General features: G+C 49.6%; 1 protein-coding gene and 1 gene segment (V, D, J or C); one reads left to right on the plus strand and one right to left on the minus strand.

The window, feature by feature from the left end:
- Positions 1-5,062: 5,062 nt before the first annotated feature.
- Positions 5,063-6,983, plus strand: LOC106899620. The segment is given in 3 exon segments: positions 5,063-5,111; positions 6,060-6,327; positions 6,894-6,983. Coding segments are annotated over 3 exon segments (407 nt in total).
- Positions 6,984-7,678: 695 nt separating this feature from the next.
- On the minus strand, positions 7,679-16,474 carry LOC106899621. The gene is made up of 4 exons (XM_014961502.1): positions 16,319-16,474; positions 15,351-15,542; positions 8,432-8,533; positions 7,679-7,996 (listed from the first exon to the last, which is right to left on the minus strand). Exons 1-4 carry the CDS (start codon positions 16,472-16,474, stop codon positions 7,679-7,681), a joined length of 768 nt encoding a protein of 255 aa, XP_014816988.1.
- Between the last annotated feature and the right edge of the window lie 11,096 nt (positions 16,475-27,570).

The raw sequence follows: 27,570 nt of genomic DNA on the forward strand, positions 1-27,570 counted from the left end.
TGGGGCCGGGCAGGGTCACCACCACAGCAGGAGGCTCAATGACGACGGTGGAGTTCTGGCACTGCCTGACACAGGGCTCGTTGCAGCTGTTGGCCAGTGGGGTCGGGCCGCAGGGCCGGCAGGGCAGGCACTGGTTGCAGCAGGACATGTCTTGAGGCTGGAGGTGCAGCTGGGAGAAGAACAGGGAGGAAGCAGAACACAAGGGTGGGTGAGAAGCATCCTCGTTTTCCTGTCACAAAGGAGCCAAGGCTGCTTCTGGGTGAGGAGCTGGAATCTCAGGCAGGAGACACACAGCCTTCATCACCCTACAAAGAGCAGCCTGGCCCATGGACGGTGTCTTCTATAACATAAACGAATAGCCCCATCATCCAAATCTTATATTCTCTCTAAGCAGACCTTCTCCCTTCTTCCCTCTATCATGAAAAGAAAATGCAAACCAAAGGACAGGAGAGAGCCAATATCAGATGAAAAGTACATCAAGAAGAGATCTCACTTTGGAAGAGGGGAAAAAAGAGCTTCAGACTCACCTGGTTCCCAAAGAGAAGGAGGCCAGAGAAGTGGATGAGAGAACAGGGACCTGTGCTGGCTTTTATACCTGCCCTTCATTGCTGCAGGAGCAGAGGTGCCCTTTGCAGAGGTAACAATTTTCTGACAAGCTCATCTTGAATGCAACCCATTGTAGCTAATGATATGGGCTGTGCTTTTGTTTCCAACACTGCCTTTTCATTTCCAGGTTTGTGCCATGCCCATTCCACAATCAAAGCTTCTTCTGAGCACAGTGATGAAAGACCCCAGGATTTCTAGGGCAGGAATGCAACAGTGCAAGCAGAAGAATCAACTCAAATGCTGGGTTGGTTTAGATGACAATAGCCTGGGTCACGCTGTTATGGTTGTGTGAAGGAAGCTCCAGCCATGGACTCTTGTGCATGAGGACCTGCCATGTCCTTCTCTTTCCATCCCTCCTCAGCTCATCCCAATGGTGATATGTTGCTGCTTCTCCACATGTATGTGTTGTCTTGACAGGTGTTGACTCCATCCTGTCTAACACTGCCTGATTCCCAGGGAAGTGAGAGAGTCAGAGAGTCCATGGATCATGGTGTTCCTATGTGTCTTCTTCTCTTGGGTGTATTATAAGCAGCCAGTTTTTTTGAATTCACATGGGATCATAATTTTGTGCCTGATTCCATGCTGGTGTGCCTGAGCCTGTGTGTCTGTATCTTGTGTGTCCCTTCTCAGGAGGGAATGTGCTGGTTATGGCTGGGATACTGTCCACGGCTCTGTCCATGGGCACCACAGAGCAGCAGGTTCCCAGGGTCTGCAGGAGCCCAAGTGCGGCTGAGTGGTGATGGCACCAGTTTGCTGGAGATCTGTCCAGGGAAGAGGACACTATCAGCTCCTGCTTCCTGACCCCTCTTTCTCCTGCCCCTCTAAATCTCCTGACCATTGCAGGCCCCCAACAAGAACAGTTTCACTCCAACTTGGATCCGTAGTTGAATTCAGAGTACCAGAGTATTGGGAGCTCCTCAGCATGGCTGGCAGTCTCCGCTCCCTGCCTCTCCAGGCCAGGACACAGCTGCTCTCCCCAGCTCTAGAGAGTTCAAAGGATGGGGATTGCTTTCTGGGCAAGGAGAAGGTTGAGGAATCCTGCCCACCTCCCGGTGCCCATCCCTGAGTGCATGTTTCCAATGCAGTGCCAGTGGTGCCTGGAGTGGGACGCACCCCTCCCTCATGCCCAAGCCAATGGCAAATGGGCCTCTGCTCTTCACAGGCCTGGTGATGTGCCAGGCAGGGGCTGAGACTTTAAACAGGTACTGAATGAAAGGAACACGAAGCCTGTGTTGTGAGTGGAGGGACTGACCCCGTGGCTTGCACAGGGAAAGCCAAAGAGCTGGTGACTCCGTTGCTCTTCTGCCCACAAACAGACTGATCTGCACTCAGTGAGTTCCAGAGATGCAGCTGATGAGAGTTGCACGCCTAGCTTCATCCCTCTCACCCCAACAAAAGCCCTTTCCCTGCTCTCCATCTGTCCCTGAGTACCAGGGACATGGATCTGGGGTTCAGCCATGGATTAGAGGTGCTTGTAATCTCTGGTAGGACAGTCTGTGGGTTCACTTCTGGTCATATGGCAAAGCAAGCCATGTAGATGTGACCAGGTAAAGCAGGCCCTGCTGTGACCTTAAGCTGGCTGGGGAGTTCAGAGACCACCACTGGTTAACTGCAGGATTAGTGTCTCCAGAAAAATGATTCATTCAATTTCCCATGGACTTGTGTTCTGGGACGGGATAAGTCCTGTGTGTGTGCTGAAGTCTCTTCACTGACTGTGGGAAGAGTCTATAAAGTCTGTCAGAGTAGGTTCATCTGTTAGAGCTCTATTCATCTGTGTCTTTCCATATAACTCATGGAGTCATTCCTTCCCCCTTCCTACTTTCTTTTTTTGCTTCAATGACTCCACCCTTCCACTGTCATGCACGCACACAATTCCCCTCCAACTATTAATGGACATTTCCATTAGTGCACATGCTGAAATCCCCTGGAAAAAATTCTGATTACCTCTGTTTAATCCTCCCTGCTTCTGGGTGATTTGTTCCAGGAAACAGCAGGCAGGGCTGGGCAGAAACTTAATTGTGAGCGGGTTGTCTTTTATTCCTCGGCTGTGGCTGCGGGCAGAGCCCAGGTGCAGCAGGAACCGTCGGCAGAGACCACCGAGGGCACCGCCATCAGCATCAACTGCTCTCACCCCGGCATTCAAGGGAACGTGAATGTTCAATGGTACCGTCAGCTTCCAGACCGGGCACCGCATCACATTGTCACCGGTGTCACCGGAGATAAAGCAGTGAGGTCCCCGCCGGGTTGGCTGCGGGTGGCGGCAGACCGCCGGTCCAGCGCCCTGCGGCTCGACCGGCCCCGGCGCGGGGACGCGGCGGTGTATTACTGCGCCCTGCGAGACACGGGGAGAGGAGCCGGGGCTGCGGCCGGGCAGGAACCGCCGCGGGCGGGACCGGGCGTGTGTGTCGGGGCCGGGGGGACAGGGGGGCGCTGCCGCTCCGCCCGGCCCCGCGCCCCGGGGCGCTTCCCCCGAACCACCGGCACCGGGACCCTCCAGCCCCCACAGTCTCCGCAGCCCCGGGAGTCCCGCTCGGGATTCCCATGGAGTCAGGAGTTCAAGCTCCACAGCGGCAGCAGAGGGGGCTGTCGAGAGCACAGGCACCTTCAAACGCTCCCCACAGGGGCTCTGTGGTGACACCAGGAGCTCCTTTGGCAGGAGTCAGCACCTTTGGAATTGAGGCCCAGGAGACAGGGGAAACGCTTGCCCTGGACACACTGAGCGCAGCCTCAAGGGATGCCAGGACCCTACTGGCTGAGTGAGTCAGAGAGAGATGGGCTGAGTTGCCCTGAGGGGTGGAGGTCTGAGGGGAGTGAGAGCTGGCAGGAGGCCTCTGGGAAGAGACTGTGGTGCTCCATGGACAGAGGTTGTCAAAGTCCATGGGCAGAGGCACAGAGTGAAGGATCAGCCCTGCTCCATGTCCCATCTGGACTTGATAACTGTGTCTACAGGGAAGTACTGGCAGGTGGACAAACAAGGCAGAGCAACAGGCATGGCCAGGCCAATGCATGCATCAGACACATGGTCACATGATACTGGCTCCTCTCATTCCTCTCACCATCTGTCTTCCCATGTTTGCTCCAGGACAAGCTGCTGTGGTCCTTTCTCTTTGCCCGTATCTTCTCTCTCCTCTGTCATGCCCATGTCATGCACAATCCAGAAAACTTTTCAACTTCATCCCACAAGGGGTTTTATTCCCTTTTAGACAGAGATACCCCTGAGTTTATAAGATGATCCTCTCTTCTCACTCTTCTGGAAGGAATCCTCCGCAGGCAAAGTGGTGACCTGAATACCTGCAGGGTTGGGAAGTAGAGGTCAGTGATGAAGAGGCCTGTACTAGATGTCCTGCAGCCAGAAGGAGGTGGTGTGTCTGACTTGGGGTAAACATCCTATGTTTACAACAGGTTCTGTTTCCAGAGAAGTGTCCCTTCAGGAATTTCAGTGGGCCCAGCACTTTCCTGCAGCGTTTCAGCAGGTCACCTTCCACAATGGAAAGATGGTCTGCAACTCGTCTGTGCATAAAAGCAGGAATTTAGAAAGTTTCTGGCCACTTTGGGCTGACTTTAAATTCCTCAAGAAAACAAAAATAAACCCCATAAATCCACTTGGGACAACAGTGTATAATTTCTATTCTATTCTATTCTATTTTGCTTTCTTTTGTTGGGTTTTTGATTGTTTGGTTTTCTTTTTTTTAAATATGAAAGATGTAAAAAAAAATATGTGGGACACTTGGGCAGCAGCCCCAGCCTCTATTCCTGCCATCACTCCCTCCTGCTTCCCTCTACCCTCTGCACAGGAATTGTGCAAGACTTCAAGGTCATCTTCTGCCAGGCTAACTCCCAGCAAAACTCCAGGTAGACAAAGAGGAATGTCCAACCCCAAGAGGAGGCTTTTAGCTTCTCATCAGCCGGCTGCCATCCCCAGGCTACTAATTTGAAACACAGCTGATCAGGCTCACCAGCCACAGGACATGCTCAAGAGGACATTTCTAGGGAGAGACAAAGCCAGGCAGGTCACTGGCTCTGGAGGCGCCTACAGCACTGTGTCCCACACTCCCCTTCCCCTGAGGACAGTGAAGAATCCCCTTTGGCTCCGCTCTGATCCCAGCCAAGGGCCTGAGGATGAAGAGAGAGAAGACAGAGGCCTCAGGGAAGGAGAGTCTCCCAAGGTGTTGCACAGGTAGATGTGTCAGAGAGGTGGGTCACCAGGTGCAGACCTGTCTCCCTTTAAGCCCTCACCTTGAAAAGGCAGAACATGTTGGCTGCAGGAGCAACACAAAGAAAGAAGACAACAGCACAGGCATTTGAGTCATGCTATTCTTAGTACTTTCTCCTCCCCATTTCATTCTTTGCTCCCCCTGCAGAGTCATTTCCGGCAGCTCTGCTCTCTCAGGGCTCTTGGTGGGGACGTGTGGGTTTTCTGAGTCTCTCTCACACACGCAGGAGGATCGGTCTCAACATGCGCCTCAGATATCTCGTCCTCGCTGCCTTCCTGAGGCAACCACTGGGTAAGCATTGGCTTTGACTGGAGGCAGGATTCCTCTTCTTCCCAGCAGACCCTCACCCCCTCAACAGATCTCTGCAGGAGCTGCTCTTGAATTATGGACAAATGTTGGGATCACCAGATCTCAACTGTGGTTTTGCACTTGCTTTCTCAAGATACTGCTACTGATAGAAAAGAGGAGACCAAGAAGAAACAGCTCCTCTCCTGACCATCACAGACTGCTTGCCTTCCTTTTCTCTTGCCAACCATCCACCTCTCGCTAACTCTCTCTTCTCATCTGTGCTGGCCCAGTGTTTCACAGCCTTGTCATTGCAGAAGCTCTTTTCTATCTCAGCAGTACACATTTTCTGATGCACAGGGGGTTTGCAAGTTGATGCAGGGACACGAGAGCTCTCTCATCCTACTCACACTCTTAGGGTCTCCCAGTCTCTCTCCTGGACTCTCCTGCATGCCATGCAGCTTGCCCAGACCATCCATTCCTCCTGCAAGTATGCAGTGCCTCGACTTCCTTTTCCCTCCCTTCCCTGACCTTGGAATCTCCTGAGAGGACAGGGAGTGGTGGGAAGGATGAAACTTCCCACTGCAGTTCCCTTTGATCTCTCACCTCTCTGGAGGTGTCCTGGGGCCATCACAGGAGGGCCAGACACTACAAGCTGTTCCCTGGAGACTCCAGGCAGCAGGAGAGCAGTGACCAAAGACCTGGGTGAAAGCACAGCTCTCCTCTGGGGGTATCCCCGTGGGAGGGAATTGGTGTTATTGTGCTGTGGGACCCAAGCTGAGCTGAGGTCTCAGGGTTCCCGCCCAAAGACACTGACCATCTTGCTGTTCTTATCTATGGCACTCGCTGCAGAGAAAGGCACAGGGAGTCCTCTCCACTGACATTTTGCATCTGCTCTTGTTTTGCATCTCAGAGCTTTTCCTTGCAGAGTGACTGCCTCTTGATTTCTTCCAGGCACCATGGGACAGACCACTGTCACCCAGCAAGAAGGAGAAGTTACAGTGACTTCCAAATAACCTGCACATACCAGAGCTCCTACTTTCAGGGCTTGCTCTGGTACCAGCAGAGGAAAGGCCAAGCTCCCCAGTTGGTCTCCTATCAGGCAAGAGCTGGCCGCAAGTGCAGTGGCCGTTTCACCACTGAGCTGAAAACCACGGGGAAATACAGCCTCCTGCAGCTGGAGGAAGTCGAGGTCTCTGACAGTGCCTTGTACCTCTGTGCTGTGCGTGACACCGTGGTGCAGGGAGCTTCCTTGGCTGTGCAAGAACCCAGGAGAGGGAGGGGATGTGTCTGTGCAAGGCTGAGGGGGGGGAAATGGAGCGCTCAGGTGTTCCCTGGCAGCGCTGCTTCCCCTCTACACCCAGGGATCTGCAGGACAAGATCCTCTTCCAGGAGGGGACAGTGTCAGTGGCCTGAGAGGAAAGAGAAGGTGCTGAAAGACTCTCAGGTCACCAGGCTGCTTTTTCTGATGGGAGCTGGGGTTGTGTGAGAGACATGAGTGCCCTCAGGTGTGGCATGGCCGGGCTGGTTTCAACATCAACTTATGAGTCTTCTTAGCCCTGCACATCTGTGTAACTCCTGGGCTGTGCAGGGAACTTTTTGGATGAATATGTGACCTGTCCTTACTACCCTTGCCCTTGGGTGCAGGCCATGCTCCCTCATTTTAAGGACAAAAGGGAGGATGAAGAGAAGCAGCTCAGGAGCTGTTTTGAAGGCTTTTTCTCATACCATCATCATTTCTACATCCTTTGGGGCCATCTTCTGACTGACGTTCTTTCCCCAGCACAGGGCTATCCAGAGCACCAGGAATTCCCTTCCACACAGGCTTCTGAGCTGCTGACCCCTCAGAACACCCAGCAGCACCGGGCTCCTCTCTAAGGGAAAGCAGTGGTCCATCTCCCTGCTGCACGACATGCTCTGAGGCCAGGGGATCTTATGTGAGCAGAGATGCTGGAATACAGGGCCTGATACCCACTGGCTGTGGAGGAGTTGGGGAATATCTGCCTCAGCTCCAAGAGACAGTGACTGGAAGAGACCCATTGCCCTGTGTCCCACTCTTCCCTTACTCTTCTGCTTCTGCCTCCACCTTATTCCCCACCACCCAAGGCAACGCCATTCTTCCTTGGCAATATGAGACAATGATGTCCCCAAGAAAAGGGTTATGTGGAAGCAGATGTGGGGGTGCAGAAAACTTTAATGACTCTGAAGAGGGAAACAAGTTCATTTGTAGAGGAGGGAACCAGAGCAGGGAGAGGAGCAGGAGCCAGAAGTCTGTGCCCATTGGCCACAGTTGAGATCCCATGGGTCTTTCCACAGGGGAAGAGTTTCCAGCAGATGCCCCACATGGGCTTAGTGGGTCATTCACCACAGAAGAAAAGAAGACAGGAAAGAGATGGGAGAGAGAATGAGGCAGGGAAGTTAGACTTTGGCCATGATTTCAGAGAGCCCCAGCAGGTCTCCTTTGGAAGGGCAGCACTGGATGCTCAGCCTCTCTGAAATCAATGGCCAGGAGCTCTGTCCTCAGTCCAGCACCAGATTCATGAGGGTCCTTACTGGGGCTATCACCAGTGGATTTAGCACCTTCTGCCATAGTAGCAGTTGGAAATGCCAGAGAGGTCACAGCACCCAGAGGTGATGGGCACTCCATCACAGCTGAGGATGCTGCCAACTGCAGCAGAGGTGGAGGAGCCCACCAGGGTGTTCTGCGGGAAGGAGCTGAGGATGGGACCAGGCAGGGCCACCACAACAGGAGAGGGCTGGATGACAACGGTGGAGTTCTGGCACTGCCTGACACAGGGCTCGTTGCAGCTGGTGGCTAGTGGGGTTGGGCCGCAGGGCTGGCAGGGCTGGCACTGGTTGTAGCAGGACAAGTCTCTGGCCTGCAGGTGCACCTGGGAGAGAGGGCAGAGAGGCAGTAGAGCACAAGCACATTGAGGAGCTGTATACCAGGAGTCTGTAACTCCACTGAACACACTGCTGAGCCAGGATGTAGAAACAATGCAGCGGGGCAAAAGGGTTTGCAGACACAGTTCCCTAAGGATCATCCAGACCCAGTCAGACTACTGCCAATATTCTCAGTGAAGGAAAACCTCAGTCAAGATCCGGATCCTCTTTACAAGGTAACAAAAAGTGTCTCCAGGCCCAAGGAGGCTTCTGCCTATTTCTTAACAGAAGAGCTCTCTCAACCAAGTCCCAGACACTCTCTGAGTCAGACTTACATCCCTCTTTCCCCTCTCATGGGAAGCAGCACCACAGCCCATTGCAGCATGGAGGAGTACATATCTGCATGAGCAGAAAACAACACAGGGAAAGGGCTTCAGACTCACCTGGTTCCCAAGGAGAAGGAGGAGAGAGAAGTGGATGAGAGAGCGAGGAGTTGGGCTGGCTTTTATGATGGCTCTGGCCTGCCCCAGGCCCAGACAAAGCTTCTATAGAAGTGGCAATTTTCTAAGCTGCTCATGAGGAGCAGAAAACATCCCAGCTAATGACATGGCCTGGGTGGTTCTTTTCATTTCCTGGCCTATGCTGTCCACCTTCCCTTACCGTGGCTTCATCTGAGTGCTGGGATTGAGAGACCCCATGATTTCTGGGGCAGGAATGTGTCAGTGCCTGCTGAAGCCTCAGCTCAGGTGCCAGACAGGAAACTAAGCAGCCTTCCCCAAGCCATGGGTATTGAGAGTAGCAAAAGATATTTCCCCCATTATTTCAGTACTGCTCTAAATCAAAGGTGTGTGGCTTCCTCTAGCAGCACTGGGATAATAAGGGGGAACAGACTGAAGACAAAAATCTGTTCTTGGCATGGCACACAGATAATCAGGAGAAGATTTGTTCGTCTTTCAGGCTTCCCATGTCCTGTGTTACCAAGCAACAGAAAAGCCCCAGTCCTTCATCAGTGGGACCACATATCCCCAACCTTCCTGTTGTCACCTGTGTCCATAGAGAAGTCCTTCTGGTTGCCTTTGACACCTGTTGCCAGAGTCAGTTCCTGCTGGGCTTTGGCTTTCCTAACCTCATCCCTGCATGCTTGGACAATGGAATTCCTGGATTCCTCCCTGATTATCCGTTCTTGCTTCCTTCCTGTGTTTTGATTTGGCAAGGAGCTCCTTGTTCACCCATGCAGGCCTCCTCACACGCTTTCCTGTCTTTCTGCTCATTGGGATGGACTGCTCTTGAGCTTGGAGAATGCGATCTTGAATATTAACCAGATGTCTTGGGCCTCTGTTGCCTCCAGGCCTTTCTCCCACAGGAATTTTCCAAGCCGATCTTGAAAGACACCAAAGTCTGCTGTCCTAAAGGCCAAGGTTGTGAGCTTGCTATTTACCCTGCTCCAGCCCCTTGGGATCCTGAATTCCACCATTTCATGATCACTGCAGCCAAGGCTGCCTTTGATCTTCACATCTGCAACAAGCCCTACCTTCCTGGTATGTCTGAAGTCCAGCAGAAAACCTGTCCTCATCGGATCCTCTATCACTTGGGTGATGAAGCTGTCATTCATGCACTCCGGAAGCCTCCTGGCTTGCTTATGTCCTGCTGTGCTGTTCCTCCAGCAGATATTGGGGTTGCCAAAGTTCCCCATGAAGACCAAGGCCTATCAATGTGAGACTGCTCCTACCTACATGTAGAGGGTCTTATCTGATGGTTCTTCCTGGTCATATGGTCTATAGCAGATACCCACTACAATGTCACCCTTACCTGTCTTCTCTTTAATGCTTTCCCAGAAGCCCTCAGGTAGCACATCACTCAAACTCAGGCAGAGTTCCACACACTCCAGCTGCTCTCTCACAGAAGGAGAAAGTTCCCCTCCTTGTCTTCACAGCCTTCCAAAAGAGCCTGTATCCCTCCACTGAAACATACCACTCACAGGAGCCATCGCACCCTGTCTCCATGATCCCAACGTGATTGTAGCCCTGCAACTGCACACAGATCTCTGACTCCTGGTGTTTATTCCCCAGACTGTGAGCATTAGTGTGCAGGCACTTGACAGAGACACCCCAGCGTGTTGCCTTCCTAGAAAGGGTTTTGAGGACTTCTCCCCAGTGATGCCTTGTAGGCACTTCATTGCTCGACCTTCTTCAAGAAAACAAGGCTTCAAGGCACATCTGTCTCCACTTTGTCTTTGAAGACGATGAACCTATTTTGTAGTTGTAAACCCTTAGGTGGAACAGAAGCCTCCCACTTGGTGCCACAAGTCACCAACATCCATCCTGGCATTGTCCCCTGAGAATCTGCTCTCAGGAGTCTACAAGCAGCATTCAGTTTTTAAGAACCAGCTTTCAAAAGCACAGGAGCAGGCAATTCCATTGTGTCTCAAGTTAAGCAAATGGGACAGAAGACCTCATGGAAAAAAGAACTTGAACAACCTCTGGAAGGAAGGTCAGGTTTCGCAGCAAAGGAACAGAGCTGTGGTTCACATACACAGGGAGAAGGCAGGAAAGGCCAAAGCTCAATTAGAGTTGAAACTGGCCAATTAATGACGCGGAAGCTTCGGACACCATACACGACAACCAATGTGATCAGGTAGATGCCACTTTATTGCACAGATAGCTCAGCTTTTATAGACAATTCACAGGTGATGCCTTTATAGTGGACTATTATTAGCAGGTGATAACTAGTTACCTGTCCTTAGAGAAGTCCTTCTGGTTGCCTTTGACACCCTTACACACACAGTCTTTTCTGGTTTTTTTATTCTACTCAAGGTCTTACTTAGCAGTACATTCAGAAGACAGCTACTCCTTTTCTGCCAGCTTCATTAGTTTACAAATCACAACTTAACCATTTAGTAACCTTGAGGCCTGCACTGTTGTCAAGGGCCTGGACTATTGTCAGAGGCCTATTGTCAAGAGCTGCCCAGAGCTTGGGGTGCTCACAGGATGACCATTAATTTCTAAGAATTCTCCCACAAATCCCCCTCTTTGTTTTTGAGCAATCCAAGCTCCTGCAAACATTCTCTCCATTGATTTTTCCAACATTCTCCTTAAGCATGTTAATAACCATGGTGTAATAGTAAGCAACACTATAACTACAAGCAATATGACTAACCCTTGCCTAACCAAATCGAACAGCCATCCTGACAATCTGCATGACTGAAACACATCTTCCAGCCATGAGTGCTGTCAAGTAAATTTGTGCATGTTGTTCCTTAATTCTGCCAGCTGTTTGCAGATTGAGGATGAATGATCAGATAGATTGATACAGCACATTTCCTCAAAATCCTTACACCCATGTCCTTGTACTAAAAGTAAAAAGTCAATAACCGCTCTATTTTGTAACACAGCATGTCTTACTCTATCTACATCAGCTAAGAGAGAAGTTAACATGTTAGAGGTAAGGTTAAACTGTTTTACGCTCCAGCAAGCTATCATTTCCAGATCTGTTAAAGCTTTTGCTGCTGCAACTCCAGGGGTTAGTAACCCTGCAAATACTCGAGCTGGCGGATTCCAAAATTGTACATCATCCTTGCAATTATGAGTGAAATATTTTTCATGTGACCGCTTCTCACGTGAAGACTTTCATGAAGCTCTTAGGGCTGCAATTAATGGAGCATAAAGAGTAAGTCACCCTAAGTAACAAGGTCCCCCTAAAATCTTGCTGGGCACTCCTCCCCAGGCTTGATCACCACATATCAAAAAGTAACCAGGCGGCAAGGCCTTTGGAGTGCCGTTGTTCCAAATCACATATGGGGGAGTTTTGATCGCTATGTTTGCCCCTCCATGCTGACAGTATAGTGTTCAATTATCAAAAGGCTCACCAGGGGTTACGTTTTGGTATCCTGCGAAGGTTGTATCATTATACTTCAACCCATACTGAGCATAGAGGACCAGTTTCTCCCCTCCAAACTCTATACAACCCAATGACGGGTTTTGCTTATTGTTTTCTGAGCCAGGTAGAGAGCCCAATAATTCCAGCTTTTGTAAGGGGAGAGAGAATGACTTGTTCAGACTATTTACAATAACAGCTTGTAAGAAATTCCAGACACCCACTGGACATAGATTGTCTGGGTCGCCAGAGCCATACAAGGCATGGCATGTGGTATTTTGATTCTCTTTTGCTAACCAGGTGTCATTCAGTAGGCTTGCATTACTAACATAACCCTTAAAATCCTGTAGACGCAAATACGGAAACCCAATTAAACAGGTTTGGAATGGATTAGATAGAGTTGCCATTGACAAAAGGCATTTTGTCCCATTTGATTAGCCCATGTTACCCACATATTTTGTCTGGGAGAAATGTTGGTAATGCAATTTCCAATTGCCCACAATAGACTGAAAATCAGGATTTCTGACCCCATATTACTAAATTATCAAAAGGCTCACCAGGGGTTACGTTTTGGTATCCTGCGAAGGTTGTATCATTATACTTCAACCCATACTGAGCATAGAGGACCAGTTTCTCCCCTCCAAACTCTATACAACCCAATGACGGGTTTTGCTTATTGTTTTCTGAGCCAGGTAGAGAGCCCAATAATTCCAGCTTTTGTAAGGGGAGAGAGAATGACTTGTTCAGACTATTTACAATAACAGCTTGTAAGAAATTCCAGACACCCACTGGACATAGATTGTCTGGGTCGCCAGAGCCATACAAGGCATGGCATGTGGTATTTTGATTCTCTTTTGCTAACCAGGTGTCATTCAGTAGGCTTGCATTACTAACATAACCCTTAAAATCCTGTAGACGCAAATACGGAAACCCAATTAAACAGGTTTGGAATGGATTAGATAGAGTTGCCATTGACAAAAGGCATTTTGTCCCATTTGATTAGCCCATGTTACCCACATATTTTGTCTGGGAGAAATGTTGGTAATGCAATTTCCAATTGCCCACAATAGACTGAAAATCAGGATTTCTGACCCCATATTACTACCCCCAATAGTCATATTTCCAATTAAGCCATGGCGAGGCTTTGTCCTCAAGTATTGTTGCTTAGACTGGTTGAGCTGGTCTGGATTGGCTCCTTCCACAGCTTGATCCACCTGGCAGGCACCCACCGAGGGCCTTGATCTGTCAAAACACAACCATATCCTCTACCAGTCATTTTTAATTCCACTGGACCTTTCCAGTCCCCAGTGGCCCAATCCTTGTATTGTACTTTTATTGATCCCAAAGATTGAATTCCTGACTGTAATGAAGTATGATGTATCACAATTGGTGGTGAATCTCGCTCCCCTGTCAGCCGCAAATAATTTAATACATACACAGCTTCCGCAAGTCGTTCAGAAGGAACAGATTCTCCCCCTTTTTGTTTTTGCAGAAGTGATTTCAGCATAGCATGAGCTAGCTCCTGTAAAACCTTCTCTACTTTCAAATCTCATCCGGCGACCAAAATGTCATCCATATGACAGATCAATAAAAATTTATTCTTTTCCCTAAATGGCTGTAATGTGGTATTTTGATTCTCTTTTGCTAACCAGGTGTCATTCAGTAGGCTTGCATTACTAACATAACCCTTAAAATCCTGTAGACGCAAATACGGAAACCCAATTAAACAGGTTTGGAATGGATTAGATAGAGTTGCCATTGACAAAAGGCATTTTGTCCCATTTGATTAGCCCATGTTACCCACATATTTTGTCTGGGAGAAATGTTGGTAATGCAATTTCCAATTGCCCACAATAGACTGAAAATCAGGATTTCTGACCCCATATTACTACCCCCAATAGTCATATTTCCAATTAAGCCATGGCGAGGCTTTGTCCTCAAGTATTGTTGCTTAGACTGGTTGAGCTGGTCTGGATTGGCTCCTTCCACAGCTTGATCCACCTGGCAGGCACCCACCGAGGGCCTTGATCTGTCAAAACACAACCATATCCTCTACCAGTCATTTTTAATTCCACTGGACCTTTCCAGTCCCCAGTGGCCCAATCCTTGTATTGTACTTTTATTGATCCCAAAGATTGAATTCCTGACTGTAATGAAGTATGATGTATCACAATTGGTGGTGAATCTCGCTCCCCTGTCAGCCGCAAATAATTTAATACATACACAGCTTCCGCAAGTCGTTCAGAAGGAACAGATTCTCCCCCTTTTTGTTTTTGCAGAAGTGATTTCAGCATAGCATGAGCTAGCTCCTGTAAAACCTTCTCTACTTTCAAATCTCATCCGGCGACCAAAATGTCATCCATATGACAGATCAATAAAAATTTATTCTTTTCCCTAAATGGCTGTAAGGCCCAAGCCACAAATGATTGGCATATGGCAGGTGAATTTTTCATAACCTGAGGCAATACTACACACTGATACCTTTTGGCAGGTTCACTCTTATTTACAGAAGGCACTGTAAAAACAAAATTTTCTGAATCTTCTGGGTGTAACAGAATGTTAAAAAAACAATCTTTCAGGTCTATGATAAACAAATCCATGTCCTGCATGACAACGTTAATCACCCGCAAATCATGCAAGAGATGCCATTTCCCTGATTTCTTTGAAATGGTAAATATAGGCATATTCCAAGGACTGGTAGAAGGCACTATATGTCCTGCATCTAATTGTTCCTGCACTAATTTCTGTACAATTTTCAGTTGTTCCAGCTTTAGTGGCCACTGGTCCACCCACACAGGAGTCTTTGTAGTCCAGGTAAGCTTTAATATCGGCTGCCCCTACGTGGCTGCCCCCCAAAAAAAAAAAAATTGTAACTAACCGGGCACCCATCTGGGACAACACATCGTGACCTAATAGAGCAACAGGTAAATGCATGACATATGGTTGAACAGACACAACAGATCCATCCAAGAGACAAAAGGACACTCGATCCTGACTAATCATAGTCTTTTGTGTACCGCCTACTCCCACTACGTTAGTGACAGCAGGGGCAACAGGCCAATTCTGAGGCCACTGATGCTGAGGAATTATTGTCACATCAGCACCAGTATCAACTAGGAAGATCAGTGAGATTGAGCTACCCATCGGGTGTTTCACCAATACTTTTTCTTCAGGCTTTCCTCAAGCTATATCAATTGCTAACAAAACCTGAGGGAAGCCCTTTGATCCAAACCCTCCCTGACCTCTCTCTTGTGGTAAGGTTTTAGGTACTTCAGAATAAAATTGTGCTATCTTTGACCCTTTTGGAATTGTAACCAGTGGTGTTAAAGTATACACCATAATTTTTATCACACCCCTGTAATCCGAATCAATAAGGCCAGGCACCACAAAAATGCCTTTTCGTGAAATTGATGATCGACCAAGTAATTGTTACTTGGCACTTGATCCATGCCCTAGCGGTCCCTTTTGATCCGAATCCACAAGCACTACCTCTGATGTTATTAAGGTGGTAACTATTGCTGTTGCCAGGTCCACTCCTGCGCTGCCGGCTGTGGCGGCTGCACAGCGGTCCAGGCACCCCGCACCGCCCCCGCACTTGTGTCGTCGCGCGCGGCGAGCGATACGCGCTCGGTACCCCGTTTCCCGTTTCTCGTCTTTGAAAAAGCGGCTGTACTGCCGCGCCTACAGCGGCAGCCATAACCGAGGCATGATTCTGAGCTAACATCCGCTCGGCTGCTTCTAAAAGCTGGGCAGTCAACTACCTCGCGGCAACACACTCAATGCTCGTTTTGTTTTCTCGTTAGCATTGTGAAAGGCAAGCATATCTAGCATCTTTGTTTTCAACTCATCACTTAGATCAGGATGTGAAGAGATAGCGATGTGCAAACGATCGACAAATGTATCAAATGGCTCAGTAACTCCCTGCTTTACCCCCGTAAAGGCAGGAGTAGTTTTTTTCTCTCTAATAGCCGTTAAGGTTTTAAAAGCGAGATGTTGATTCAGCTGTAAGACCTCTTTCGCGAATTGTGCCTGACACTCAACGTTAGCAAATGGTCCCGTTCCCATTAACATTTGCATCTGTACCCCGAACTGTGGATCATTCTGCTGCCAGGGGATTGCAGTTTCCTGATCACATTTCATTTACCAAATTTGAAAAAAATATATCTGCTGAGACGGAGAAAGTAACATCATAACAATTTGCATCGTTTCATGAGGTGTAAGTAAAAATCCCGAAAATATATGTTCTAAGATTCCCCGAGTATACAGCGACTGCAACCTGAACTGAGCGACTGCGGTTTTTGCTTCCTTTAACAACTTCCAATCTAGCGGCTCCCATTCTTTCCCTCCTAATTGATTGGTAAAAACTGGAAAAGCATCAATGAATACCCCATCAATCGCTGCCTCTCGTATCACCCCCTTCCATCTCGACCCCGGTTCCCTATTCCGTTCTCCTTCACCCGCCCCCCCACTGCCCGTAACAAGCGGCAGTAGCGGAGGGAGTGCGGTAAGTTCGAGTGACGGCGAGCGGAACCGGAGTGCGGGCGCGGCCCCGTCTCCCTGCGGCTCTCGGTGGTGCGGCGGACCGACCGGTTGGACCCCCCCTCCCCGGGCATGGGAGCCCACGGGCCGGCGGCTGGGGCTGGAAGAGGAGGCGGCGGCGGCGGGAGTGCCTCGGGATAGTCAGGAACAGGGAGAGGGTGCGGGGGTTCCGTTCTTCGAGACGCACTTCCAGAGCCTCCATCTTTTTCATCACCTCACAAAATGGAAAGTTAGGCAAACCCCTCGGGTGGTCTAAGTCTTCCGTCGGTGTTGTCGATGTGGGTGACACATAGAATGGAGTAGATGGTGGTAGGGGAGGGTACAGTGTTGGTGTGGACGGTAAAGGCTCATTGCGTGTTGATGCGGACGGTAAGGGCTCATTGCCGTTCCCTTTGTTCGTGACCCCTCCTGTGCCGTTAGGCGGAGGTGGGCAACCTCCCTCGCGGGACTCATCCTGGCTTTTCGGCTCACCTCCTGATGTTGCAGGACGGCTCACAGGAAAACCTCGCAGCGGCGGAGCAACATCATTCCGGAGAACGTCGTGGCCGAGGGTGATACTGTTCCAGCCCCTCCTGCTGCACCCATGGTGTCGGTGACAAACACATAACCACTGGAAGGTAGTTATATGCGGTGCTTTATTTCGCGGGCCCGGGAACCAGGGGTAGTCACCCAAATCTGGCTCCCCGACGACCGTGTCAACTTACAATTTATACTCTCGCGATTATACAATTTCATACATATTCAGTAGTCACCCCATCACCTCTTATTACATATTCATTAGGGATTACTTCATAGATTGCGTCATTCTGGCGATGTTCCAGTCCCCTCTAGTGGTCCTCGGTGGTCGTTTCTGATGAAGTAAGACGTCTTCCTCACTGTGTACTTTTCACCTTTCGTCGTTCTGGTAGGTTTCCAGGCCCGTTTTAGATGCCTATCTCCTCCTCCTTCTTCTTGACTTTTCAGGCGTCCTCGGTATGCCGCTTCAGTAGCTTTAAACTATACCCCTCTCCCATTACCATAGAATGCAGTATTAGATCACAAATATACAAAGATTTTACACCAAGTTCAGAAGATCTCGTATTTTCCCAACAATGGCAGTGAAGGCAGACGCAGCAACAGTTCTTTCAGCCTGCATCGCCTTTAAAGTGTCCAGTATTAATCTCCACATTGCAGAGAGCCTGAGAGCATCCTTGGATCCTTTACTAAGCTCATCCCACAAGGCATTTCCTATCAGTTCCCAAGTATTAGTAGTATAAACTGCCTCTAACGTGGGGATCAAATTCCTGTCGCACGCCCACACTAACAGCACCTTCAAGGTATGCTCATCATACTTTAATCCTCTCTTAGAGAGTGTAAGTTGCATGAGCTCCCTCACGGCTTCTTGCGCGTTCCCCATCTCCTCCCCAGCCACTTGCCTGGCCAAAGCGAGATTCCCAGCTCTAAGCCGTAGTGCTAGCGCGCTTGCCTTTCCTGAGTGCCGGGGCAGCACTCACCTTTCGACCGGCTTTTCTGTCCCCTCTTCCCGTCGGATCATCAGGTTCTCCAAACGTCGAACTGAGGGTCCCCATTCAGGCACCACTTAACGACACAGAAGCTTCAGACACCATACACAACAACCAATGTGATCAGGTAGATGCCACTTTGTTGCACAGCTCAGCTTTTATAGACAATTCACAGGTGATGCCTTTATAGTGGACTATTATTAGCAGGTGATAACTAGTTACATGTTTTTGTAGTTGGCTACTATTAGCTGTTTACACACACAGTCTTTACAGCAGGAATCGCCTAAAGATTTACCAAATATCTTGGGAGGCTGGGGAGGTTCCTGCTGACTGGAAGCCAGACAATGTTATTCCAACTTAAAAGAAAGGCATGAAGGAAGACCCAGGAAACTACAGACCCGTCAGTCTGACCTCAGCCCATGGAAAAAAATTATGGACAAAGTCATGTTGGGTGCTATTGAAAGGTGTTTAACGAACAATGCAATCATCAGGCACTGTAAATACTGGTTCACAAAGGGAAAGTCCTGTTGTACTAATTTGATATCCTTCTACAGTAAGATCACCTGCTCAGTGCATGAAGGGAAAGCAGTGGATGGAGTTTTCCTGGATTTTAGTAAGGCTTTTGATAGGGATGTGGGATGAGCAGGTGAACGGTATGCTGGGTGAAGAACTGGCTGAAAGGCAGGGATCAAAGTGTTGCAGTGAATGAGTCTACATCTGGCTAAAGATTAGTAAGCCTGGTGTTCCTCAGGGTTCAATTCTAGGGCCAGTTTTGTTCAATGATTTTATCAGTGATATGGATGCAGTTTATCCATGACCAATTTTATTGCTGATACCAAACTGGGAGGTACCATTGACTCTCTGGAGGGACAGGAGACCTTGCAGAGGGATCTAGATAAATTGAAGCATTGGGCAATCATTGATGGCATGAAATTTAACAAGTCCAAAGGACAGATTGTGCACCTGGGATGGAGTAACACCAAACACAAGTCTAAATTGGGAGATGAGTGACTGGAGCAGCCCTGCTGAAAGGGATCTGGGGGTGCTGGTTGACAGCAGGCTCAACAGGAGTCAGGAGTGTGTGCTGCCAGCCAGAAGACAAACTATATCTTGGAGGGCATTAACATGGTCCAACCAGCCAGTCAGGAGAGGAGATTATCCCACTGTATTTAGTGCTGGGGTGGCCTCCCCTTGAGTTCTGTGTGTAGTTCTGGGCCCCACAATTTCAGAAGGAAGTGAAGGTACTTGAATGTGTCCAGAGGAGGGCAACAAAGCCTGAGAAAGGGCTGGAAGGAATATCCTATGAGGGGTGGCCAATGGCTTTGGGCTTGTCTGGTTTGGAGAAACGGAGTCTGAGGGGCGACCTCATGGCTCTCTACGGTGTCCTGAGGAGGGGAAGTGGAGAGGGAGGTGGTGATCTCTACTCCCTGGGATTCAGTGATAGGACACATGGGAATGGTTCAAAGCTGCATCACAGGATGTTCAAACACACCATCTCTAAAGATTTCTTTACAGAGACAGTGATCAAACACTGGAACAGGTTTCCTAGACCAATGGAGCATTGGTCGATGCCCAAGGTCTGTTAGTGTTTAAGAGGCATTTGGACAACACCCTTAATTACATGGTTTAACTTTTTGGTCAGCCCTGAAGTGGTCAGGCAGTTGGACTAGATCGTTGTTGTAGGTCCTTCCCAACTGTAATATTCCAGCCTAGTCTAGTCTAGTCTATTCCTGTTGTATTCTATTCTAATTGTGTTCTTCTCTCCGTCTCTTCTATCCTAGCCTAGCCTAGCCTAGCCTAGCCTATCCTGTCCTGTCCTGTCCTATCCTATCCTATCCTAGTTCTTGTGCTGTTCTATTCACCAAGCTGCTGCACCCCAGAGAAAATCCTGACTGTCAACCTTTCACGTTCCCTGATGCTGTGCAGGAGACTTGCAACTGCTTGCCAACTGCCGAATGCCCACCGCTTGCTGCCTGTTGTGCCTGAGAATATTCTGTGGTCTTACAGTTGCTGGCAACAGCTGTACCAAGAAGCGCTCTGGAAAGATGCTTTGAATTTATGGAGGACTTAAGCACTCCTTGGTGAACTAGAGCAGCAGAAGCATATTTCTTCTTGGGAAAAGCAGGGGAGTTTTGTGTACAAAAGGGATGGTATTAAGGGGTCCCACCTGCTTGATTGAGACCAGTGTGTCCTTCAGACTTGTGGCCCATCTGAGAAGACCAAAAGGCTGGGATGTTTTTACAAAAGCCATGGCTGCCATTGTTGCAGTGGTTCTGGGTGTGCTTGATCCTGATTCTCATTGGCCCTGAGTTACCACCTGAGTCAGCACTGGCTCCCACAGTACCTGCAAGAAGTGGTGCTCCCATCCTCAACCCATGCAGGAATGACCTTGTCCTCTGTCTTGGCTGCACAGTTCTGGTGCTGTGGTGGGGGTTTGTGAGGGCAGGCTCCCAAAGCACAGGGTGCCATACTCTGGAGATGTGGGATGGCCTTGGCATCTCTCAGGATTCCTCTTCACATGAGCAAGGCAAGGACTTAAGGTCGTTGGCAGTGGAGTAACCAGGGATGTCTTCCTCAACTTCAAGAGGCAGTGTCTGAAAGAGGACTCTGCAGTGTGACCCACCCTCCAATGTCTCAAGGAGTGATGAAGGGTTCTCCTGTCCTCCCACCTAATTCCTCCTGCAAAGCAATGGCTTTCTCCCCCCACAGGCAACATGCAGGTGGAAAGACCACATAAAGGACACAGGCAGGGTTGCAGCAATTCTTTAATGAGTCTAAAGAGGGAAATGGGGTCACATCAAGTGGAGTCCCGCAGTGTGGGGAGCAGAAGAAGCAGACAAAAATGTGTTCCCCTTTTCCTGTGGCGGAGTTCCCACAGGGCATCTGTTGATGTGCCCAGCAAAGGGAGACAGGCTGCAGGTCCCTCTAGGATGGTTTCTGGGGTTTCACAACAGGCTTTGAGGGGAAAACAAGAAAACAAAGAAAAGAGTTAAAAAGAGTGAGAGGAAAACAAGAACAGGAAGGGTAGACGTTGGCCGTGCTTACAGAGAGCCCAGGATGACATCTTCACATCTACCCTTGCAGGGCAAGCCAGAGACGGTGAGCTGCTCTTAAAACAATGGCATGTAGTTGAATCCTCTGTCCAGCACCATGTTCTGAGTTTCAGGGGGTCCTTGTACCACTGGCTACTGCTTACATCTTTAGCAGGGAGGGCATCTGCTGCCACAGTAGCGGCTGGTGATGCAGGAGAGGTCACAGAAGGCAGAGTTGATGAGGACTCCGTCACAGCTGCCAACAGCAGCAGAGGTGGAGGATCCCACCACGGTGTTCTGAGGGAAGGAGCTGAGGATGGGGCCGGGCAGGGTCACCACCACAGCAGGAGGCTCAATGACGACGGTGGAGTTCTGGCACTGCCTGACACAGGGCTCGTTGCAGCTGTTGGCCAGTGGGGTTGGGCCGCAGGGCTGGCAGCAGGGCCGGCACTGGTCGTAGCAGGATGTGTCTTGGCTTCAGAGGTGCACCTGAGAGAGAGGGCAGGGAAGAGGAATAACACAGGCATTCATTCCTGTCACTGTACCATGAAGGAGCCAAGAACATGCAGTGCGTGCAGATAGAGACTGTGCAGTGACATATGAGAACGTTTTGGCCTCATCGTTACAGAGCCTAAAAAGAGTCACCAGCTCCTCTGACACTACTATCTGTCCCCTGAGTCCAGAAGTCACCTCTGCAGAGTCCTAGCCTCCCTCCACGTCTAATCTTCTCCCCACTTCCCTATCCTGTGACAAGCAGCCCCGTCATCTGGCATAGAACAAAGCCAATGTCAGCTGAGAGGTCCACTGAATTGTGTCCCCTTTTTTGAGACAGTGGAAAAGGAGAAGGGCGTTCAGACTCACCTGACTCCAACGGAGAAGAAGGCAAGAGAAGTGGATGTGAGAGCAAGGAGCTGGGCTGGCTTTTGTCATGGACATTACCAGCCCCAGGCTGCCAGAAGCCTCCCTTGCATAGGTGATTAATTGCTGACAAGCTCATCTTGAATGCAAAACATCCCAGCTAATGCTATGGACTCTGTGTTGTCTTCTTGAATTGGTGTCTTTCTATTTCCTGCTTTATGCCAGGCCCATTCCCCAGTGGAGGCATCTTTGTGTGACAGGATGAAAGGCCCAAGCATTTCCACTACAAACCATGTCAGTGTGGGCAGAGGACTCACCTCACATGCTGGAAGAGTCCAGTAAAGGTCACTCAAGACACACTAAAAGCTGGCTTAGAGAATGCATCCACACACTCAGACACTAACTTAGATCTCTAGGCATCTAGAGTTCATTGAGAAGACTCAAGACACCCAAGGAGAGTCTGTCTACACTGTCCAGGGAACAGAACTTGGACTTGACAGAGTCATCTTCTGAAAATCTTGTTTCAAAGAGTTCACTGTGTCTGAGAGAAGACTGCTCTGCATTCAGTGAGAGGCAGAGATACAGCTGATGAGAGTAACACACCCAGCTTCAGCCCATTCACCCCAACAAAAGCCCTTTCCCTGCTCTCCATCTGTCCCTGAGTACCAGGGACATGGATCTGGGGTTCAGCCATGGATTAGAGGTGCTTATAATCTCTGGTAGGACAGTCTGTGGGTTCACTTCTGATCATATGACAAAGCAAGCCATGTAAATGTGACCAGGTAAAGCAGACCCTGCTGTGACCTTAAGCTGGCTGGGGAGTTCAGAGGCCACCACTGGTTAACTGCAGGATTAGTGTCTCCAGAAAAATGATTCATTCAATTTCCCATGGACTTGTGTTCTGGGACGGGATAAGTCCTGTGTGCGTGCTGATGTCTCTTCACTGACTGTGGGAAGAGTCTATAAAGTCTGTTAGAGTAGGTTCAGAGGAGGGCCATGAAAAATCATAGGAGGTTTGGAACACCTCCCCTGTGACAAAAGGCTGAGAGAGGTGGGATTGTTCAGCCTGGAAGGGAGAAGGGTCCAGGGAGACCTTCTTGATGCCTTTCACTGGGTGCTTATAAAAAAGAGGGAGGAAGATGGTTTACCACAGCCTGTAGTGACAGGACAAGGGGCTTTAAACTAAGGAAGGGTCCATTTAAATTAGATATAGGGTACAATTTTTTTTATGATGAGGGTGGTGAGACTTTGGAAGATGTTGCCCAGAGACATTGTGAAAGCCCCATCATTGAAAGTGTCCAAGGTCACGCTGGGTGGGGCTCTGAGCAGCCTGATCTAGTGAGAGACGTCCCTGTCCGTGGCAGGGGGGTTGGACTAGATGGTCTTTCAAGGTCGCTTCCAACCCAAACCATTCTATGAGTCTACCTATATTCAAGTTATGGTGGTAGCAAAGATGGTTCTGGGAAGTCCTTCTCTCCAGGGCAGTGAGTTTGGGCTGAAAGAGTCTCTACATGAAGATGTCTTTGGAATCTGAGCTGGTCCCACAGGGCTGGAAGGATATATCCCATGAAGTGGTCTTGATCCATGCCACTCACAACTCCTTAATTACCTATATTTACTACGACTGAGATGCAAAGCCTGGCACAGGAGTCAGAAGAGAATCCCTGTGGCTCGAGAGCTCATTTGAGCTGCATGCACAGCAGGATGCAGCAGCACTCAGTAGGTTTGGCTTCTGCCCACAGAGGGCCCAAATGAGGCCCTCTGTGGACAGTTGGTCAGGATTGGAATGTGTTCGGCAAGGTGAGGCAAAATTTTCTTTGCAAATGCCCACTAAGCTGGGAGTTTAAAGCAGGTATGGTGTGGGAAGTCTACCATAAACTGAAGAGCAGGGATGTCACAAGGTGCATAAGGGAGATCATGAGAGGGGAGACTCTCACAGCATCCAAAGGTGATGGACACTCCATCACAGCTGAGGATGCTGCCAACAGCAGTGGAGGTGGAGGATCCCACCTCAGTGTTCACAGAATCACAGAATCACAGAATTGTCATAGTTGGAAAGGACCTCTGATATCACTGAGTCCAACCATATACACACAACCCCCCCCCACCCCAATCTCAGCCACTACAGCGTGCCAGTAGAGCATGCCCTGAAGTGCCATATCTACACGTTTCTTAAATACCTCCAGGGATGGCGACTCCACCACCTCCCTTGGCAGGCTGTTCTAGTGCCTGACCAACCTCTCTATAAAGCAATTCTTCCTAATACCTAATCTAAACCTCCCCTGCCGCAACTTTAGACAATTTGCTCTCATCCGGTCATTATTCACTTGGGAGAAGAGGCCAACACCCACCTCTCTACACCCTCCTTTCAGGTAGTTGTAAAGGGCAATGAGGTCTCCCCTCAGCCTCCTCTTCTCCAAACTAACATGCCCGGTTCCCTCAGGCTCTTCTCATATGACTTGTTCTCTAGACCCCTCATCAGCTTGGTGGCTCTCCTCTGGACACGCTCCAGAACTTCAGTGTCCTTCTTGTAGTGAAGGGCCCAGAGCTGAACACAGTACTCGAGGTGAGGCATCACCAGTGCCAGGGAGATCATGAGAGGGGAGACTCTCACAGCATCCAAAGGTGATGGACACTCCATCACAGCTGAGGATGCTGCCAACAGCAGTGGAGGTGGAGGATCCCACCTCAGTGTTCACAGAATCACAGAATCACAGAATTGTCATAGTTGGAAAGGACCTCTGATATCACTGAGTCCAACCATATACACACAACCCCCCCCCACCCCAATCTCAGCCACTACAGCGTGCCAGTAGAGCATGCCCTGAAGTGCCATATCTACACGTTTCTTAAATACCTCCAGGGATGGCGACTCCACCACCTCCCTTGGCAGGCTGTTCTAGTGCCTGACCAACCTCTCTATAAAGCAATTCTTCCTAATACCTAATCTAAACCTCCCCTGCCGCAACTTTAGACAATTTGCTCTCATCCGGTCATTATTCACTTGGGAGAAGAGGCCAACACCCACCTCTCTACACCCTCCTTTCAGGTAGTTGTAAAGGGCAATGAGGTCTCCCCTCAGCCTCCTCTTCTCCAAACTAACATGCCCGGTTCCCTCAGGCTCTTCTCATATGACTTGTTCTCTAGACCCCTCATCAGCTTGGTGGCTCTCCTCTGGACACGCTCCAGAACTTCAGTGTCCTTCTTGTAGTGAAGGGCCCAGAGCTGAACACAGTACTCGAGGTGAGGCATCACCAGTGCCAAGCACAGGGGCATGAAGACTTCCCTGCTCCTGCTGGCCACACTGTTCCTGATATAGGTCAGGATGCTCTTGGCCACCTGGGCACACTGCTGGCTCATGTTAAGACAGCTGTTCACCAACACCCCAGCTCCTTTTCTGCTGGGCAGCTTTCCAGCCACTCATCCCCAAGTCAGTAGCGTTACCTGGGGTTGTTGTGACCAAAATGCAGGACCTGGGACTTGGCCTTATTGAACCTCCACAGGGGCATGAAGACTTCCCTGCTCCTGCTGGCCACACTGTTCCTGATATAGGTCAGGATGCTCTTGGCCACCTGGGCACACTGCTGGCTCATGTTAAGACAGCTGTTCACCAACACCCCAGCTCCTTTTCTGCTGGGCAGCTTTCCAGCCACTCATCCCCAAGTCAGTAGCGTTACCTGGGGTTGTTGTGACCAAAATGCAGGACCTGGGACTTGGCCTTATTGAACCTCATACAATTGGCCTTGGCCCATCAACGCAGCCTGTCCAGGTCCCTCTGTAGAGCCTTCCTACTCTCAAGCAGATCAACACTCCCACCTAATTTGGTGTCAACTGCAAACTTACTGAGGGTGCACTCAATCCCCTCATCCAGATCATCAATAAAGATATTAAACAAGACTGGTCCCGAATCTCAGCCCTGAGGGACACCACTGGTGACCAGCTGCCTACAAGATTTCACCCCATTAAACACAACTCTGGGCACGGCCATCCAGCCAGTTTTTTACCCAGTGAAGAGTACACTTGTCTACGTCATGCTTTGTCAGCTTCTCCAGGAGAATGCTGTGGGAGACGGTGTCAAAGGCTTTACCAAAGTCCAGGTAGACAACATCCACAAACTTCCCCTCATCCAGAAGGCAGGTCACATGGTCATAGAAAGAGATCAGGTTGGTTAAGCAAGACCTCACTTTCATAAACCCATGCTGGCTGGCCCTGATCCCTTGGCTGCCCTGCACTTGCCATGAGACCTCACTCAAGATGATCCTCTCCATGACCTTTCCTGGTATCAAGGCCAGGCTGACAGGCCTGTAGTTTTCCGGATCCTCCTTCCAGCCTTTCTTGTATTTGGGTGTCACGTTAGCCACCCTCCAGTCATCTGGTACCTCCCCTGTTGACCAAGATTGTTGATAAATGATGGAGAGAGGCTTAGTGAGCTCTCCTGCCAGCTCCCTGGGTACACTGGTGTGACTCCCATTCAGCCCCATAGACTTATGCAGGTCTAGGTGCAGAAGCAGATCATTACCTACTTCCTCCTGGATTATAGGGTGGTTGTTCTCCTTCCCATCCTTATCTTCCATCTCACAAGACTGAACTCCCTTGGGGATAACTGGTCTGACACTTAAAGATGAAGGCAAAGAAGGCATTAAGTATCTGTTCTGTAGGAAGAAGCTGAGGATGGGGCCAGGCAAGGTCACCCTGGTGACATGGTAACATGGTAACCCTGGTAACAGGGGCTTCCATTATGTACAAAGTTCTTGAGTCCATCTCCCCTCCTGAATTGTCTGTCTGCCTGGACTCAGGTCCAACTTGGAGACAGTGCAGCCAAGGTTTCCCTCCCTCCCTATTGTGACTTTGGGGACATCATTGCCAGGGAGCTCTGCTGGGAGAGCTCAGCCAGGGTTGATTCCCCACTCTGTGGAGCTGCTTCTGAGCTGAGGCTCTAGTGTATCTGAGGGCAAAGCTTGTTACTTTCTCATGAGGTAATGGGCACCATGGACAAGAAAAAAGCAAGGCGTGTGTAGCTAGATGTATAGATAGAGTTTAGCAAGACTTTGTCAGCCTCTCTCATACTTCCTTTATGACCAAATTGGAGGTGAATGGGCTCAGTAAGAGACTGATCAGGTGGCTGAAAATTGGCTGGACCAGCAGGCACAAAGAGTAGTGACCAGTGGTGCAGAGCCCACCTGGCAGATACATACGAGCAGGGTCTTTCAGGGATTGGCAGTAGGACCAACACTCCAATGTTTTCATGAACACCATGAGCAGTGAGAAGGTTGGTACTTCCTGTAGGTTTGGGGATGACACCCAAGCACAGTGAAAAGGTGAGACGCTGATCTATGTTAGCCAAATTGTTCCCTGCAAGTCCAGGAACTTCCTGTTCAAAAGCAACAGAGAAGGTGGCCAAGACTCTGGAAGTGCTCTGGGACAGGAGCAGAGGCAAGTAAGAGGTGCTGGAACATGGGGAGTTCTAGTTCAGGCACAGGCTAAAAGAAATAATGGGAAAAAGAATGTGTTTTCTAGCAAGGTTGTGCAGTCTCCAGTGAGGTGTTCAAGGCTGAAGCTGAAGCAAACATGGATCTGGGCAATCTAATCCAATGGGAGCTGTACCAAGCAGCAGGAAGATCTAGATGACACCTGGAAATGCCTTCTCACCCATAACCTCTTTTGGTACCAGCCTGCTTGCATGTTCACCTGATCTTTCATGCAACCTCTTTTTCCCCTGTGTAATCAGCAGTTCTTACTGCACGGAATATAGCCCTCTCCTTCAGTGTGATAAACCCT

This window comes from Calidris pugnax, unplaced genomic scaffold (assembly GCF_001431845.1).
Source record: "Calidris pugnax isolate Ruff unplaced genomic scaffold, ASM143184v1 scaffold737, whole genome shotgun sequence".
Taxonomy (NCBI): Eukaryota; Metazoa; Chordata; class Aves; order Charadriiformes; family Scolopacidae; genus Calidris; species Calidris pugnax.

Bases quoted from the DNA above. Each gene is read 5' to 3' on its own strand.
- LOC106899621 (XM_014961502.1), bottom strand. From the start codon at position 16,474: ATGCCCGGGGAGGGGGGGTCCAACCGGTCGGTCCGCCGCACCACCGAG. The intron at 8,534-15,350 runs GTAGTGCTTGTG...CCACTTCTATAG, and splicing joins CCACCTTAATAACATCAGAG to AAGCTTTGTCTGGGCCTGGG. The intron at 7,997-8,431 runs GTGAGTCTGAAG...CCTCTCTCCCAG, and splicing joins TCCTTCTCCTTGGGAACCAG to GTGCACCTGCAGGCCAGAGA.